Raw genomic sequence first — 19,336 nt, forward strand, 5'->3', positions numbered from 1 at the left:
TGTCTAGAGTTTTTACTATTTATGCTGAGATTCCATAAATGGCATGCTTTTGGTAGCAGCAAAGTTCACACAAGCTCAATACTTTGAATGGAGGGACTGCATTACAGTAAAGATGCAGTGGATACAAGCTTTGATGCAAATAATATAGGCAATGTAGCAGTGATTTAAAATTCAGACATCTGACTTTGTAGGAACCTACCTGTACCCAGCTGGCAACATCTGTAGTACTGTACTGTACAGAAATGAGCAGTTTGTGTCATGAATTGCATTTGAAGTTTTGTTGGCTTGCTCATTATTAAACTTATTTTAAAAGCTTTTTTCAAAAAAATCCTGCTCTCTGGTTATCAGTTACTAGATTAGCAGCTAGCAAGCAATTACCTGATTTATTTTATTGTACAATACCAAAATGCCATCTTAAATTTGCCTATACCAGTTTCTGTGCATTCTACTTTAAACTGAAATAGACATACAGTAAAAATAAATCTGTAGAGCTGTTTTGCTGTGAGCTGCTGGGAATTCATGTTATAAGTGGAAAAAAATCTATACTTCAGACCTTTTTTATGAGATACAGACTTTGCATGTATGTGACTGGTTGAAAAAGTCATATATTCATATATGATAAAATGAACAAATGCACTCATTCAGAAAATGAATGCTTCTTGGGATCATCCCTACTTTGACTGCTACCTTTTTGTTGTGTACTATATACCTGATAGTATAATAACAGATTCCAGGGCATCTGACAATTCAAATGTTTATTTTAAATCAATAAAAAGTTGTATTAGCTTATTTAGTCCATCTCTTTGACACTGACATTGGTCTGTACACCTATTTAACTGGTTTGGGTTTTTGAGTAACAGCATTAATAAAATACAAATCCTTAATTTTCCAAGGCAGCTTTCTCACAATCTAGTAGATAATGAGCTTTTATTTTCCAATGCTCAGTTTAATTCCATTACTTGTATTTAATCAGAGCCCATACCTGTTTTGTTTCTCTTTTGTTTCCACACGATTGCATAGTAGTATTTGTATTTTACTGAATGTCTGTATTAAGGCTTACTTTTTCAAAATACAGTAATTTCTGTTTTACAGGTTAAGTATAATTTTGTTGTTTCCAACAGACATTTCTCTATCCTTTCTTTTTTTCTTTCTTTCTTTCTTTTTATTTCTTTGCCCTTATTGTTGTTTGCAGCAGCTCCTAATTTGATATCATCTGGAAATTTAATTAAATTGCTGTTTGACTTTTCCTTCAGATCATTAACAAAGCTGCTAAATGAAAAGAGGCAACTTCAGTGCCTTGCTATGTATTGTAACACTGTTGCTTGTCTTTTAAGAAATTTTGTACCCACAATCTCTTTATGCAGGCACATTTTAGGAGTATAGCAAATGATTAGCTAAACTTTGGTTATTTTATAACCTTTGCCCACAGCAAATGCTAAAATAAATGTAACATTAAATAGCAAAGAGTACAGAGTAAAGAGTACTACAGTGTAGTACTAGGATGGTTTTATGTGTGGATATAGCTAGGTATAGTAAATCCATAGCTTTGCAATAGTTTTATAATAGTTAATTCTGTTCCTGTCTTTAGATTAAGGATTTCCTGCACCTCCAACAAACTTCTGAGTCCCCAGAGGACATGGGAGCACTCCAGATCCATAGGCAGTCAACACTATACATGAGTGAGCATGCTTCAACAGAGACAGATAACAGCCAGAGGCAGGGTGGCTTCTTCTACATACAGAAGTCTGGATTTTGAGGGGAAGGACAGTCTTGTAACAGATGACTTCATGAGATAGCATGAAGTTTTAATAAGAGAAAAAGGATGGAGTTCAGTAGATGATGAATTCAGAGCCCATGGGCTTATTAACATGTATTCCTTTACTCTTCCCAGCTATAAAATCTTGCCACGATGAACATGCATGGACATGTCAGTTCTTCTGGTTTCCAAAAGCTATGGCAGTCCTGTCACGTCCACTGCTATCAATATGAGATGTAAACATGATCCTTAATCAGTGAACTGTCATCTCCTGTTTCCTCCACATTTCCTACTTCAGGTACCCCACCCAAATTGTCAAAATCCCATCACTTCCTTCTTCCTCTTGTGACCAAAAAAGTGCAGTTTTTTCTTCCACCTTTATGTTTTATTTTTGAGTAGGAAACCTATTGTAGATTTTAAGTAATAGCCTCAAAAAGGGGGAGAGAGGTTCAATTTATTTCCTAGTTTGTTAATTTACAGAAAATGAGTAGGTTATTTTATTCCTTGCAATTTCTATTATATTAGCCACATAAAATTTCCTGTGTATTTCTGTAAGCTAACTGCAAATCTTACTTAGCTGTCTAGGACAAACAGTAAATTATTACTCATCTTCATTTTCATTCATCTTTGCTTTAGATTGTTTTATGGCAGTTACACAGCAGACTATTTTTAGAATACTGATATATCTTAACATGCCGGTAATAATTTGTTGATAATTTTTGATTGAAAGTAGAGACATATTCTAAGGTACAAATTACAAAATGTTTTTTACTCTGATCAGAAAATTATGAATTAGTAAACTATTATTATGTATTTTTGTCAAACTGGTTTCCATTGCTATGAATGCATAGCTAGCATATGCTACCTGTGCCATCCATTTAAATTTTTTCCTTCTAAGAAACACCCCCAGTGTAATAATTGCTTTAAATTGTTGTTGATTCTTCTCTCTCTCTTTGTTACTGGTTTTCTTTATGACTTTCTCTTAAAAACTCAAGAGGTTGGAGGTTTTTACACATTCTAGCTACAAAGCTTAGGATTACAAACATAACCCTCCTGTCTAGCACTATTTGATTCTACTAGTTCTCTGCTCTGTCTTTTGCTCCTGAGTTGTAATCAGACCTGATTTATTTGGTTTCTTTCTTATTCCTTGTGTATTATTTTCATGAATATGAGGTCTCTTGTACCTTAATTATGCCTCATTTCTTTGTACCCTGATTATTAGCTTTTCATTTTTTAACTTCATTAAATAGTGTCTTGGGATCTAGTGCCTATATAATACTTTATCTACTAAAAAACTATGAACTTTAGTCCATACTTATCTGTTACTTTTGAAATCTTAATCCATGCCTGTCTGCTGGTAGGGGCAGAAGTAGATTTAGGTGGTAGGAATGCATTTAAAGCTAACTTGAACTATTCCAGAATACAACATTGTTGTTAGCTGTTGAAGAAGCAGTAGCGACTAAACTTGTCACCTGCCTCACCTGAACTTTGATATACACCAGCTGTAATTCTAACCTGAGAAGAGGGATGAAGATTTTAAAATATTTCCTTTTTTACTGAGACCTGAAAAGCCCTGCAAATACTATACTATTGTGCTAGTTCATTTTATTCTAATGAAAAAAGGGGAAGAGACTAACCTGTATTAAAATTATGCTTATGAATTTCTTGGTTCCTTGGGCACTTGCAGTGGTTTTCATGTATTTCTTATGCTCTGCTTCTCATTATTAGCCTTCAACTGTTTTTTAAACTTAATGAAATACATAATAATATTAACACTAGGCAATGGCTTTGTTTAATAAAATGAGAAATTTATTTTCTAAAAATCTTCATCATCAGAGAGTCAGCACTAGAAGCTACTCTGCTTTAGACTTTTTCTTTAAATTCAGCATGCAAGCTTTTCTGTCACTGACGTGTAATGGACAAGTGAATATGATCTTTGACGATATTGTGCCTCTTCAGATGTTGCCAAGTTTGTAAACAAGTTAAACCAATATGAAATGCCTCTGTACAGAGAAATCAATGATGTTTTGACTACTGCTGCAGTTATTGCAGCAAGTTTTGTATTATCACACAGGTTGAATAATGTCATGATACTATCACAAAAAAATATGCTTGGTAGTACAGTCGTATGGTCTATTGTTGTGTTTCATTTTAGTTGCTTCTGTGAATGATACAGTACTTGTGAAAATTTTTGCTTGAAAATGGTATTTGCCTTACTATGAATAGTGCAGTCTACTTGTATGACTGATTATGTTCTGTAATGTTCCGATCAAAAACTTCAAGAGCATAGGATTGGTTGCATGGGATCCAGCAGTGGTATTATTCTTCTGTGTGTCACGTCATTAGGTATTTCTGCAATGTGTTTTCCCTTTCCAGTTGCCCTAATATTGTAGGATCTCCATAAAGTTACTTATCATCCAGTCCTAGGGCTATCCAGGCCCTTAGTTTTCACTAAGGCTATCGCTAGGATTGCTTTTTGTAAATTCTTTTTCTAGAGTTCACTCTCATGGTGTAAACCATTACTCTATGAGAAGTGAAGCAGCTGGATAGGTTACTGTGCAGTCATACAAACTTAATTTGTAAAGGGCTTTCTCATGGCTATGAAGTGTATGCTATGTAAATCTTTGATTCCCATAACTTTAGAAAGGAAAAAACAGCTACCTCTAGAAGGTTGAGTATTAGTGTAAAATTGCAGAGAGTAATAATGTCCTCTGTTAAGTTATTCACATTGGACAAAGACAAGGTAAGCTTTCCTGCCAAACAAATGAAATAAATAGGCACACAAAAGAAATTGAATTGCAAACCTTTGTTTCAAGATATAAATGAAGTACTAGGGGGAAAAAAAACCATTAGCCATTTGTAAGTTTCACATTTTGCTCAGCACATTACATGTAATCAGCAGTGCACAGGAAAAATGGGTTATAAAAATCTACAGGGATATCAATGCAAAAAGATGACTAGTATAGACTAAAATTACTATGATGCAGTTTTCATCAAAATAATTGTTCAGAAAAATTCAGACAATAACTATCAAGTTCTAAAAAAGTTGAGAAAAAAATGCAGATGAAAAACATTTAGATAGGAATGCTCATAGGAATGTTTCTGTCCCAGAAGCAGGCATTGTGAAGAAAACCTCAGAAATAGAAAAAAACTGGGAGGAATAGATTATGCATTGATTTATTGCTTCATTTCCCTCTTCATAGTCTAGTGCTTTGATCCTCTTCAGGAACTGCTCATTGTCTACTACTATGCCCATCTTTATCTCTTTTAAAATAGCTGGTACAGAAACCTTGTCCTACTAAGAAAATGGAGGACATGTAGTAACTTACCTGAATAAAACTCAAAAGAAGATAAAAGTTTTATAATGTGTCATAGATCTGTATAGTCCCTTGAGCCATCTCTGGGCTGTAAACACTAAGTTTACAATTGCTTAATTTTCCTCCGTTATTACCTCTGTAGGTGACAAGCCCCATATAATGTGTGACAGCAACCTGGGTTTCGTCCTAGTAAAAATGTACCCAAAGCAGAAGGTGAGAAGGCTCCAAGATGCAGGAGTGACCTTGTTGTGCTTCAAGCAGGAGTCTGAATCAGCTCAACTCTCTTCTATGTAGAATTACCAATCTTGCTATTTAAAAAAAATACTGCATCACTTAAAAATGCAAAACATTCAGAAAATAGGAAGCTTGGGTTTCTTTTTATTCCTCTTTTATCTCCAAACTAATTTCCAGTCTCTTCTTCATGGTCATCCATCTTAAACAGTTTCTTTTTTAATGAAAATTGAGATTCATACTTAATGCAGTTATTCAACTCCAAGAACTAGACTTCTTTATATCAAACACCAAGTATTAGGAGACCAAAACTACAACAGTGAGAAGTGATAACATTATATATATAGCATTTGTGCTTCCCTTTTGTACCTCCAAAGGGGCACCTTATGCCCTTTGAGGTATGAATGGTCTCTGTCATGGTCAAGAAGTAAAACAGAAAGTTTGACTGTGAAACATAAACGTATTGGGGAAAGTATTCTGTTCAAAATCCTAAAGTCAGTACTGCTACTCCGCTACAAAAACAATTAAATAATGTATCTAACTTAATATACCTAATATTTTTACCTACCTCAGCGTATACCTTACTGTAATTGTGTAGTTACTCATTAGCAATTGACCATTTTGCAGACTATAAAAATAAATATAATCCACTGATTCTCATACAATACTTGTTCATCAGAAATGACTGTACAATAAGTAAACTTTTAATCTGACATATCTTAATTTTATTTTCAAGTATGTGTTTGTGAAGGCATTTGCAGTAATGAACACTGGTACAGAAAATGTGAATATATTTTTCAGTACAGCAGTTCATTAAGAAGTTTCTTCTTGCTGTATTTTTACAGTCCAGGACAGCTGTCACTTTTTCAAAAAATGTAGCCATAGGAATGTAAATAGCATGAAGGTTTGTGGGGTGGGACTGAGGGTTAAGTTCTCTGCAAGTGGTGGTTTCCTTACTGAGCTGTACAGTCCTCAACAGACGAAGCGATATGCTTTGTCCTTGTGAACCAGATGCATCCCACTCTGCAGTTCTGAATGGGATGCTGTAGCTTTCCATCATCTACTACTGTGACCCTTGCCACAATCTATCACATATTGAGCAAAGCACTTTGAGAAAATCAGAAACATAGCAGTTACCAAGTACGTTTTTTGAGGGTGGGGATGGCAATAATAATGCATAGATGTTTGGAATTTTGAATAGGAACACTGTGATCCTCAACAGCACATTTATCCTTACAGCATTTTTAAAAACCCTTACAACTGCTCCTAGTATCTAAGGAGCATATTGTATATTTGAATATAGTTTTGATATTTTGGAGAAATCTAACATGTATGAATAGATTCTTTGTTTACCAACTTACCAACCAATTTTTAGTTAGACCATGTTTCAGTGTATTAAAGTAATTTAGGTGCTTCAGCTTTATTGGGCTTTTATATTTTCTTTTGATATGTGATCTCACTAACCTTAGTTCACAGGAATATGTTCACCAAGTTGCTATAAAGCATTTTATGTGATAGCTCTTAGTATCATGACAATGAGAGTGAGCAGTGCAAAGCAGACTATTTCTGGAATGTAGGATACGTTTACTCTTACAGGTGGAGGAAGTAAAGGTTCTGTGGAAAAAAGGCATTTTTAGATACAGTGCTTGTGTTCAGCTACCGAATACAATTATCTGGGGGTTTGTTACTTTTTTTCTTTTGAGTTCTTTTTGCAAAAACTTTGAAGTCCATATGAAAATTGCAGAGTGCTTTAGAGGGAGTAGTTGAATGTCCCTAATGCTATGAAATGGGAAAATTTACTCATTTTATAGTTGAGAAGAACTGAGCGGTATCCAAAACTATGGATAGCAAGCAGACCACCTTACCTTATTGAGAAAACACTACTACATCTAACTTGGGCTTTCTCTGGTTTCCTAGCACTGTTCATCTGTGAAGCTGGACTTGCATTATATGAGGAACTGAGAGAAATGATTAGCATTGTAGTTAATATTGCTCCATTAGTATTCATAATGTGATAGCTTAAAATAATACAAAGAAATAAGTAAAACAAAGTGTAAAGGGGGAAGACAACATAGAATACATGGAAAGATGTGCTTCTGACCCTCTAATATTTTTCTAGTCTCTTATTAGGCACATACTATTTGCTCTGTTCACCACATGTAGCAAAAGTAGCAGCATATGCATATCAAGAAAGTTCTGAAATAGGTGTGTTTTGATTTAGACACCGCTGGAAATTGCCTCAGGTGTTTGAAGATGTAGTCTCTTCTAGTCCACGAAAAAGCAACAGTTTCACTTATATGCTTGCACCCCCTTCTTTTTTGATCAGGTAATAAGACTGTTTTCATTGAATTAAATGTGCAGAGGATCTAAACTGATCCTGTTCACTAATTAATTATTTGCTTTTATCACCTAAGAGTATTTTAACTGCATGATCCAGGGAGGGGATATAAAATGACTAATTAGTTCAATGAGGCAATCTGTCGTGCTGGTTTAGTAATGAGGAGTTTACTCTCTTGCTTTGATTTGCTTTAACTGGTGGAATTCCATTGAAATACTAGGTATTACTTGCTGTGTAGTTCTTTTGGGGTGGTGGAATGAAGTAGGTAGGGGGTATAAGAGTGTCCTTAGAGAAAAGTTTATGAGGTTTATGTCTTTACTGACAGACATGAATCGAGGTGTAACAACTCCCAGCACAGAGAAATTGCCTCTACTTCCTCTTTAACTGGCTATTGGATTTTTAGCAAAAGTCTTATGAGCTATCTCTTGCAGTTTCAGTATATTCAAGCCATATTAGTTATTCCTAGTCAATGCCCTGTTTGTGTTTATAGGAACTGTACAACAGTGATTAAAAACAAAATTTCCAATTTGCATATTAATTTTTATTCCTTAGTATTTGGGAGGAGGGTGCTTTGTTTCTAATAGCACTAGGAACTTACGTAATCTTGGTATTAAATAGTGAGAGTCAGCTTTTCTTTTACTAAGAACTTGTTCTGTAGCAGCTCAGTGTAATTTGTGCCCAATTTATACAGCTTTCACAATGCGAAATAAAGAATCTTTTCTTGGATTCTGTGTTTATATTTAATACTGATTTTATGGGATTACTGCAGCAAGTACCAAATGCTGTATGAGAAAAAAAAAACAATGCCCCAAGCAGAGAGAGACCCCTAATTGCATGCGACTATATCGGTACTTCTTGTGGATGTTAGCTTTCAGGAACATTAAGGAGAAGGAAGAGAAAACAAATAGAACATACTTTGGGTTTTAGGGAAAAGAAGACAAGTAGAGCACAGCTGATTTTGGTTTAAAAAAGGCCATCTAGAAATTGTCATGTTTTACTACAAATATTTAACACTGAAGTTATCTGTAATAATGACTCCTCGTAGTTGTTTTCAGTCATCAGCCCTATATATTTATATTTTCTTGTTTTCCTTCACTCATGTCATCTATCATCCATACTTGAATGAAACACCATTGTGTATATTTCATATGGAAAGTTAAGACGTAAAGGGTTTTTTATAAGCCACTTAAAACTATTGTACTAGAGCTCTTTCCTTTTATCTGTAGCAAAGTGAAATGAATTAGAATGCTGGAAACTGGAAGAAAATCAAAGCTGTTAGTTATTAATTTAAAGCCATGGAAGTAATACTTTTTGATGCCCTTTTTTTTCAGATTCTGGCTATAAATTCTGTAATAAAACACAGTGACCAAAATGCATTTTTGGTAATTTTCTCTTGTATCTAGACTGAAAAATACGAACATCCTTTTAAAGAAGACTGTCAGACATGAGGAGAAACAGTGAAGAAGGTGTTTGAAAAATATTGAAAAATCTTAACCAAACCCTCGTAATAATAATAATAATAATAATAATAATAATCTTGATGTAGCTATAGCCTTCAGTGTAACAATGTTTTTAAAAATGCTTTTAAGTATGCAAATACATATAAGGGAATCTGGAAAATTCAGTAACAAATCACTTAGAATATGAAACAGATGTAAAATGACAGCAGAAATACTAACAAGATACTGTAACTTTCAGGACATTTATAAGCCTGAGGAATTAAATAATGAATGTTAGTCAAATAGACACTGTGAAGAAATTACAAGTACGAGAACAGGGAAAAAAAGAACCTGAAAAATACATCTACAGTGGATGTAACTGCAGAATCTGAAGTGGCTGGTGGTGAAACAATGAGAATGAAATTGTACTCATACTGTTTCACCCCACTGAATGGCAAGTTATTAAAAGTGCAAAGTAACAGAACTTTTGGCAGAATTTAGCAAGATTGTAAATATCACTGGATCTGCTAAACATTGTTGGTTTCTATGTACTCCAAGAACCAACTCGTCACAAGAATTGTGAAAAGAAAACTAAGTGCCTGAGAGGGGAATTAGAAAAGTCCTTTAAAAAGGCTATGACTGAAGTGGAGAAAAAGGGGGGGGGGGGGGGGGGAATCACATAAAACGTATTTTCTAAATATGTGAGAGAGCCTGCCTTACACATGAGAAAGGAAAAGAGCAGATTTGCTTAAGTCAGAAGTAAACATATTAAGTGCTCAAAAGGCTTTATTAACACAAATGATGTATTAAAAGTAATACATAGTATTATAGCTTCAAAAATAGAGTTTTAGCTAGAAGCAGAAAAAATATTAATACTGTGAGACTCATAACCAGCACTGCTACATTTACTTTGCTCTTTGTAGCTTTATTAGTAAGTTAGGTTTTATCATAATGCATCTTTTTCTATCTTATTGTTAATAGCTTGACACTCACTATTTCATAAAATTTTATTGATACTCTGTGGAAGTTAGCAATGAACATACTTCTCTATTCCATACAAACTGAAACAAAAAGAAAGAAACAATTTGCCTGGAAAGATTGATGGCGGACTTGACAGTTGTGTCCACCTGCACAAGTTGTGGGCCATTAGCTAACCACTGGCCCATGATTCCTCCCTTGGCACTTGTGTGCGGCATGGTAGCTTGAATTGTATCATTCTGCGACCTGCTGCCAGCTAATAGACAGCTTGAAAACCACTGTTTCATGAAGCAAAGACATTGTGTGTCTGTGGTCTTTCAGTATATCTAGTGCTAATTTACATATAACCTGAACATATCCTGAGCAATCTTTACCAACTTTCTCAAGTACCAGTTTGATTTTCATAGAAATGTTTTTTTAAATTTTCAGTAATGATGAAAAACAATTCCTCTAGATGAGTCTAAAAGAAAAAGAAAACTGTCACATACAAAACAGACAAAAATTATGTGAACTGAGTGTGATCTCTGTTTACAAGCATCATACTGTGTACTGTTTACAATATATATTCCCTAATAATCAGATTTATGTATGAGGAATAAATCTAAGACAGCTCAGTATACAGCTTTTTCTTAATCTGATCCAGAACTTGTTCAAATGCTAGGTCAGACTCTGGTAGGAAGATGTCTGTGATTTTAATGAACTCTGTAAATTTTCTTTGAGATATGACCTCATTACTTTTTCCACTCCTTATGTTCATCTGTCACAAAATCTAGACTATATTGAGTAAAACAATAAAAAAACTAACGACTAAAGTACAATTGGAACCTAAGCCATAGATTCCTGAAGTTTCATGGTGATACTTTTTACAGACTTGAGTACAAGCAGTAACAATTTGATTTTGGTTTGCAGCTCTCTTTACTTTCACCAAACAGTACCACATGCTAACATCTATGTAACGTAGTGCATATTGAGCTGGTTTATACATTTGAGCTTATCTTCAGCTGGACACTGTAACTTCAGACTTGTTTTTAAGTGGTCCGTCTTCTCTAACTGCAAGAATAACTGCATTTATATCACTGTAGCATGAAGCTCAAGAGTGATAAATGTTCTTAGTGGCAGAAAAGTTGTGTGAGTCAAATACATTAAAATTCTTGAATCAAGCTACAGTATTTATGCTCAAACACAGGCTCTGTCTACATATCAAATAATGTATTGCAATATCAGTATGGATTAGTTGGTCAAAGGAATTGTAGATGTATGAGCTTTAACATCCTTGTATGTGGCTCAAGACTTTTACTTTTAGACTAAATATAGTTCAATCCTTTGTCATGAATGTCCCCACCATGCATAGAATTTGAAGCTGTTTGTCATTGGTTCAGAGCCTTCTTACTGCATTAGCTGTAGAAACAAATTTCGTGCACACCATGGGCAGAGTTCTAGGTTAGTTTCTTCCAAGGGTAATCTAGTTTGCATGCACCAAAATCATTTTTTGAAACCAATGGATGTGCATTAAGTGCTCAGGGGATTCACTTCAAAACTATGCTACAGGTCCAATCCAAAACATTTAAGCTAGTATAGTTATTCTGGAATATCCACATAAGACAAGCCATTTGTGAGCATATTAGCTATTTAAGTTTCTTGTATTTTATTACATTAAGAAGGGAATAATATATATTTTATGTTTTAGTATTTTAATACATTGTGAAAACATTAAAAGTAATATACTTATAGTATGTTAATAATATATTATTAGCATATATTATTATTCCAAATGTATGCTGTAGAGAAGGCACAGTAGGTCTTTATCAGATATTACTACAGGCTGTCTCCTAATCTGTAAAAACATGTTTGAGATGGAGGGAGGGAAAGGAAAGCTGTTGATTTTCTGAACTTCTCATACATCACTGAGCCAAAATTCCTTTTCCTGTAATACTGAGTAGCTTTTTGGTTTTGATGGAAACTCTAATGCTAAGATAATATAAGCAGAGAGAAGGTGGAGCCAGTTCTCTGGTTTTCACTGTCGTTCATTACTATGGGAACATGTTTCAGGGTGCTTCTTCAAATTCTGTTTCATTTTGCATAAAATCTGATTTGTTAATCTGTGGGTTTATTTCTGTGACCTCAGAGGGGAATTGTGGTCGGTTGACTTTGGCTGACTGCCAGATGCCCAGCCAGCCCCTCTCTCACTCCCCCTCCTCAACAGGACAGGGGAGAAAATAAGACAGAAAACTCGAGGGTCAGGATAAAGACAGGGAGATCATTCACCAATTACTGTCACAGCAAAACAGACTCAACTTGGGGAACATTAATTTAGTTTATTGCCAATTAAAATAGAGTCGGATGGTGAGAAATAAAGACAAAAACTGCAATACCTTTCCGCCACCCATCCCATCTTCTGAAAGTCACCTTTACTCCTTCATTCCTGACTCCTCCACTTCCTCCCCCTGCCGAGGGGCACAGGGGGGATGGGGAATGGGGGTTGCAGTCAGTCCATAACAGCTCCTCTCTGCTGCTCCTTCTTCCTCATACTGTTCCCCTGCTCCAGTGTAGGTCCTTCCCAGGAGATACAGTCTTTCAGAAGCTGCTCCAGCGTGGGTCCTTCCAAAGGCTGCATGGGAATCTCTGCTGTAGTGCCTGGAGCACCTACAGCATCTCCAGCACCTCCTCCCTCCACTCCTTCACTGACCTTGGTGTTCACAGGATAATTTTGCGCAATATTTTTTTTCCTCTCTCACTCCTCTTTTCCACATTTTTACCCTTTCTTAAATATGTTGTCTGAGAGGTGCCACCATCTTGGCTGAGGGGCTTAGCCATTTTAAATGGCTTTTAGTACTTTCAAATGTGTAAAAATATGTGGGTTTATTTCTTGTTCTTAGAGACCTGGCTGCAAGGAACTGCTTGGTAGGTGAAAGCAACATTTTGAAAATAAGCGATTTTGGAATGTCCCGGCAAGAGGATGATGGCGTGTACTCATCATCGGGCCTAAAGCAGATTCCTATCAAGTGGACTGCTCCAGAAGCTCTCAACTATGGTAAGGACATAGTTGTATGTTCTTGGAGAAGAAAAAAATAAAAATCAAAAGTAGCATAAGGAGCACGAGGACTACACTGTGGGCAATATTTGAGTATATATACATATTCCTAGTGCCCAGTTCAAATCCATAATATTTAAAATAATTTTAATATTTCAGTATTATTCAAGTTAAGTATAAAATACTGATTTGACTTCAAAAAGAATAAGGCAACAACATCAAAATTGCTATTATGCAGCAATAAGACAATGCTTTGGTTATGTTGCTGACTCATTCTAGTAGACTACCTAGGCAGTCATGTAAATCATAATCATTAGCAAAATGAATGGCAAGTTCTGCATATTTATGGCAGTGATTGTTCTAGCACCTCTTTGAAAACAGTATTAAGTGTTAACATACTAGAACACTCTTAGATAAATCATTGTACCAGAGAAAAGTACAGTCACTGATTTATATTTTTAACTGCTGCTGTTTTTAACCTGCATTTTTATATATTGCTAGGCTATTATATTGGGGGAGAAAATCCATTATTTCTGATTGAGGGAAGTGGTCCACACTACATGGGTAATAATTCCAGAACAGGGACAGAATGTGCTATATTTGGCTTTTTAACTTACGTGAAACTAGAAAAATAAGTTCTTGTAAGTAAAGTGGTCTGTAAAGAAGCAGCATATTAAAGGAACGATGCCATGTTTTGGATGTAGTTCTCTTAACCAGTTCTTTAGTTGAGTACTTAGAAAAAAATAGTTTTAAATTCTTCATTTGAAGTGTCTATAAATATTTCTGCCATCTCTTAAAGCTTTTTTTTTTTTATATCATACGTTGGAAATCATTAGTTTGTGACTTATGATTGATAGCAAAATGCTTCATCTCATTAGTGCTTTTGCATGAGTTAATGCCATAACACAATAAAGCAGATCTTCTCTTTAGAAGGCTAATAATAAATTTAGTTACAGTAATTGATCCTGCATTATCAGTTATTCTAAGATGTGTTAGTGTTGCTAGTGTTCACTGGGGAGCACACTTTTCTATTTTGAGTGTTTGTTCCACAATAAAAGGTGGTTTGAATTTTTATTTTTGTTATTTCAGAAATGCATACGGTTTATTTGATATATAATAGAAGCCTATCCTTCATAGCCACATGCAGTCCAGCAGACTACATGAAAGCAGGAAACAGGCTTTTGTGACAGCACCTTCACTTTGTATTTTTGAGTCTTTTTTTCTGCATAGTACAGGAGAGGAGAGGATAGTTGATTAACATTTACTTATTTTGTGTTTCCTAAAATGCATACATACTGAAGCAGCTTTAAGTGATTTTCTGTAGTGTTTGGAAAATAAGCTCTCTCAAACATTTGTTAATGTGTTCAGAAGTCTAACATTCAACTTTCAAAATGTCGTAGAAGTTTTCTATGTGGTTTTGAAGGATCATTTTTTCCATTCCCTTGAACGATGTGAGTAAAAATAATTGTTCATGTTTTTCTATTTACCATCCTAATAATATGGTCATAAGTATTGCATTAATTTGTACAGGTAAGGCTGAAGGTATTTAAAGATATCAGAGTGAAATAGAACTAAATCTGCAATATTTCAAAACTAGTTGGCAACCACTGTCCATGTCAGTTCGTAATGGCAAGATTTAAGGGTGGGAAGAAAAGGAGGGATAGTGTTGTTTGGTTATTACACGAATGATACAGTGCTTAAGAAACTATGTAAAAGGTCATTTTTTCAGTCATTTCTGGATTCACTGTATATGACAAATTAATAGCAGTCACAAAAAGTTTTTTTAATTAAAAAACCCGCAAGTTGTGAAGTCTAGAAACCAGATTAGCGCAAATGGAGGGGCTAGGGAGTTGTATCTGAAGTCATAAGTGAAATCCTGATGCTACTAGAGCTTGTGGGAGATTGAATCTTTGGTTCAGTAGGTGCTGTTCAGTGCCATTCCATACTGTTATTTTTGCTTGGAGCTATATGATTTCCGTCACTTCCAGAAAGTGGAAAAAAAAGTTTGAAAAGTTCCTAATAAAATCACATGTTTAGGCCAAGTGTAGGGTATTTTTGCTTCCTGTTCTCTGAAAATTAACATATGCATTTAATATGCATGTTTTTCCAGTACAACATTTTTGAGTTGTTTGTCATGTTAATAAATCACCGTGGAGGGGTTTTTTGGTGAATGAACAGGCCTTTTTTTTTACCCAGATAATGTCATAGTGGAAAAGATAATTAACTGTGCAGAACTTGTACTTCCATTAAAAAAACCTAATCACCTATCTTGTATCTACTGAATGATTTCAATGAAAAATGTTAAATTACTGGATGCCAGACTCTGAAGAGAGTTGATAAATAGACAAGAAAACTAATCTTACTACAAAGAGCATAGTGAATGTCCATAATTGCCATCTACAAGGCACACAAGCTGATGTAACGTAGCTGGAAGTGATACTTGGTTTAACAGTAAACTGAACTTTCTGATGTCAGAACAGTTGTCATATCACCAAACTGTCACTGTAATTTACATGTATTTTCCTTTTTTTTAGTCAGAAGTGGCTTAGTTTGTTTTGTTTAATGATTAGAGATGAACAAATAATACATTCACAAGCATGTGTGTATTTTAAAGAATAAAGACACACATATACAATGTAATAGTATGGAACAAAGAAAAACAGTCATGAAAAATGTTGAAAGTTATGTTGAAAATGCTTTTTTAACATAGCATTTTCACAGATCCTGCTGCAAAGAGCTTGGACCCTTAACTTTCTGATGTGAATCCGTCCTTCTTAATGTGAATCCATCAGGGACAATAGAAATATCTGCTCCAAGATCTATCCTTCTCCTATAATATAAAGCTTTCATTACACAAAGATGTTTGGAATTCAATTATCTATCAATTATCTATTTTGCTATCTCTGAAGCATAGTTGAAGACAATGGAACGAGCAGGCCAGATTTTATTTTTTTTTTCTTTAACTGATTGGGTGCCTGTGTTCTTCAGGGTCCAAATTAAACAAGTTGAAGCAACTATACTTTCATTTTCAGAGAACAGGTTCTCAAAGTGTGAAAACCAGGCCCTGTTTGCAGTTCCAAACTATGTTGATGGTAGCTCCTCTCAAAATACTCATTGCCATGCTATATTAGGGAACTGGGAAAGGTAATTTTTTTAAAAAGTATCTTTTGAATTGAAAGTGATAATAAAAAAGGGAGGAAACTGACATTTTTCTGTCCTTTTATATTAAAAGAAAAAAAAACATTTGTGCATTAAGAAGGAAGGCTATTCTTAACTTGCATGAAAAATAACTGACATGGTAAGGTCTGTCAAATTGTAGAACTTTAAGTTAGCTTATATTATTCCTAGGTTTTGACCTTAAGATAATATGTTTATTATTTGAAATACAGGAGACTATGATATCTGCAGAAGGTCTTATTAGTAGCTACAGCTTTGTTCTGCTTAAAGCTATCCAATGTAACACTTTACAGAAAATTTGGGGCCATAATTATCTGAAACATTAATTTCTTTGTACATTAAGCTGAGGCTTTTCTCTCCTTTTCTTAGGGAGATACACATCTGAGAGTGATGTCTGGAGCTTTGGAATCCTTTTGTGGGAGACCTTCAGTTTAGGAGTATGTCCGTACCCTGGAATGACCAACCAACAAGCACGAGAACAAGTCGAGAAAGGTAGTTATTCATAGGGAATGAAAGAAATACTGTATAGATCCATAAGGATGTAGTACATACAGTATAAAATAGCAAAGAAAGAACATATGAGTTATCCAGCAACTTTAGCAAAAATATTATGAGATTTTTTAATTGCTGAATCTAGCTTTCTGGGAGGGGTATTGTGATATATAGGTGTCTTGAAAAAAGGAATACACTGACCAGTGTAGGACAGAAGACTTACAGCATGCTGACTTTCATTATTGCAGAACTAAAAGGTGGGATGGAGAGGAAGGATTTACCGCTGTGCAAAGTAGAGGCTTGCCCAGAATGAATTATTTAAGATTATGCTAATGCAGGTATAAATATTCTAAACTGCCAGAATTAAAAATCTGAATCATTCTATCTTCTCTATTAAAGCACTTCAGGCAAAAATTTAGCAATTATGGTGGAGAATGGTAAGCTAGTTTAGCGTTGAAAGCCACATTTCTCTTTTACAAAATAATCAAAAGGCTCTTATTTAAAGTAGCAAATAACTGTGAGCAGGATTTCAGGACTTTGATTTATTTTCATCATCTTCAGCGGCATTTCAGAACTGTTCCTCCTCTACATAGTACTACTGTGTAATTCATAAACAGGTTCTAAGCTAGTGAAACTGCTAAATGATTTTAAAAAAACCCCAAACAACTAGTTTGCTAATTTATACAAATTGCCAGTGTTTGTTATAAGCACTGTAAATTACCATCAAAGTTTCTCCTTAAAAGGCCAAATCAAAAAATCCAATGATTTCCAGACCAGAGGAGTGTTTGTAAAAACAAGTCTTACTACCTAAGTAGTGAGATTCTGTTTTAATCCACTGAGAATAATAATCTCTTGCAACTGATAAAATTCAAAGGTTTAGAAGTATGGTCATGCTTTTTCAGCTATATATACTGTGGGGAAAATAGTCCTGTCACCCGTCAGCAATTCTTTTTCTTTTTTTTTTAATGGAATTTCCATTTCTTTTATCAGCCTGTTTTCTTGGTTTTCAGTATGTAATAGGCCTTCTGTTAGAATAGTCAGCTAAGACACTCCAGATTTTCTTCCTGATCTTATCTATCTCAATTACTTAATCAGCAAGAGCCTTCAGTGAATTAAGTCACTTGAATGCTTGCTTTAAACCAGGTTAATTTCAATTCTAAATAACTATATAGAATCACTTCACTTTAAGGACAAAAAGTAGTTGCTGCTGTCACTGTTTTGAAGAACTAGTTTCTAGGGGAAACTTTGTGAAGGAAAGGATTTTTACATAGTTTTGTATTATCTTGACTCTAAGTGTCCTAGAGTCCAGCCGTTCTCCTTTGAAGTTACATGCATTAATCCGGCACCTAGAGCAGATGCATGCAATATAACAAAGGAAAAATATTTCACAGATTTACCTGTTGTATGAGGCCAGTGTCATTTATACTCTGCTTTAGAAAGAGAGATGCAGAGATACAGAGACCTGTGCAGTAAGTCTGGAGTCACGGAGCTCCATTTAGCTGTATAGTCCTATGTGCCAACTCACTTTATGGTCCACTGCCTATCATTTGTTCAGAGACCTACACAGGGTAAACAGTTCATAGAATCACAGAGTCACAGAATGACTGAGATCTGTGGGAACCTTTGAATGTCATCTGGTCCAACCCTTCTGCTCAAGCAGGATCACCTAGAGCTGGGTGCCCAGGACCATTCCCAGATGGCTTTTGCATGTCTCCAGGGAGGGAGATTCCACCACCTCCGTGGGCCACCTGTGCCAGAGCTCGGTTACCCTGACAGTGAAAGAGTGTTTCCTGATGTTCAGAGGGAACCTCCTGTGTTTCAGTCTGTGCCCATTGCCTCTGGTCCTGTCACTGGGCACCGCTGACAAGAGCCTGGCTCCGTCCTCTTGGCACCCTCCCTGCAGGTGTTTATATGCATTGATGAGATCCCCCCAAGCCTTCTCTTCTCCAGGCTGGACAGTCCCAGCTCCCTCAGCCTTTCCTCACAGGAGAGATGCTCCAGTCCCTTCATTGTCTTGCTGGCCCTTCATGGGATTCTCTCCAGTGCTTTCTTGTACTGGGGAGCCCAACACTGGACACAGTACTCCAGGTGTGGCCTCACCAGTGCTGAGCAGAGGGGACAGATCATCACCCTTGACCTGCTGGTAAGACTTCTTTTAATGTAGGCCAGGATACAATTAGCCTTCTTTGCCACAAGGACACATTTCTGGCGCATGTTCAACCCTTTGTGTCCATAAGGATCCCCTTTCTGCTAGGCTGCTTTCCAGCTGGGCAGCCCCCAGCATGTACTGGTGCCTGGGGTTGTTCCTCCCCAGGTGCAGGACTTTGCAATTCCCCTTGTTAAACTGCATGAGGTTCCTGTCAGCCCATTTCTCCAACCTGTCCAGGTCCCTCTGGATGGCAGGAGGACCCTCTGGTGTATTGGCCCCTCCTCCGAGTTTGCTGTCATCTGCAGACTTCCTTAGAGTGCACTCCACCCTGTTATCAAGATCATTAATGCAGATGTTAAATAAGATTGAACCCAGTACTGACCCTTGGGGTGCACCAGTAGTTGCTGGCCTCCAACTAGACTTTGTGC

At 35.8% G+C, this 19,336-nt stretch overlaps 1 protein-coding gene across 5 annotated transcripts in view; it reads left to right on the forward strand.

The window, feature by feature from the left end:
- Positions 1–19,336, forward strand: part of FER (FER tyrosine kinase) — a 196,135-nt gene that overhangs the window by 166,447 nt on the left and 10,352 nt on the right. For all 5 annotated transcript variants that reach the window (XM_069775943.1, XM_069775947.1, XM_069775944.1 and 2 more), the window contains 2 exons: positions 12,936–13,090; positions 16,637–16,759. In XM_069775943.1, the coding sequence (XP_069632044.1) occupies positions 12,936–13,090; positions 16,637–16,759 (278 nt within the window). The remainder of the gene's footprint in view (positions 1–12,935; positions 13,091–16,636; positions 16,760–19,336) is intronic.

The sequence above is a fragment of the Haliaeetus albicilla genome, chromosome Z (assembly GCF_947461875.1).
Source record: "Haliaeetus albicilla chromosome Z, bHalAlb1.1, whole genome shotgun sequence".
Classification (NCBI taxonomy): domain Eukaryota; kingdom Metazoa; phylum Chordata; class Aves; order Accipitriformes; family Accipitridae; genus Haliaeetus; species Haliaeetus albicilla.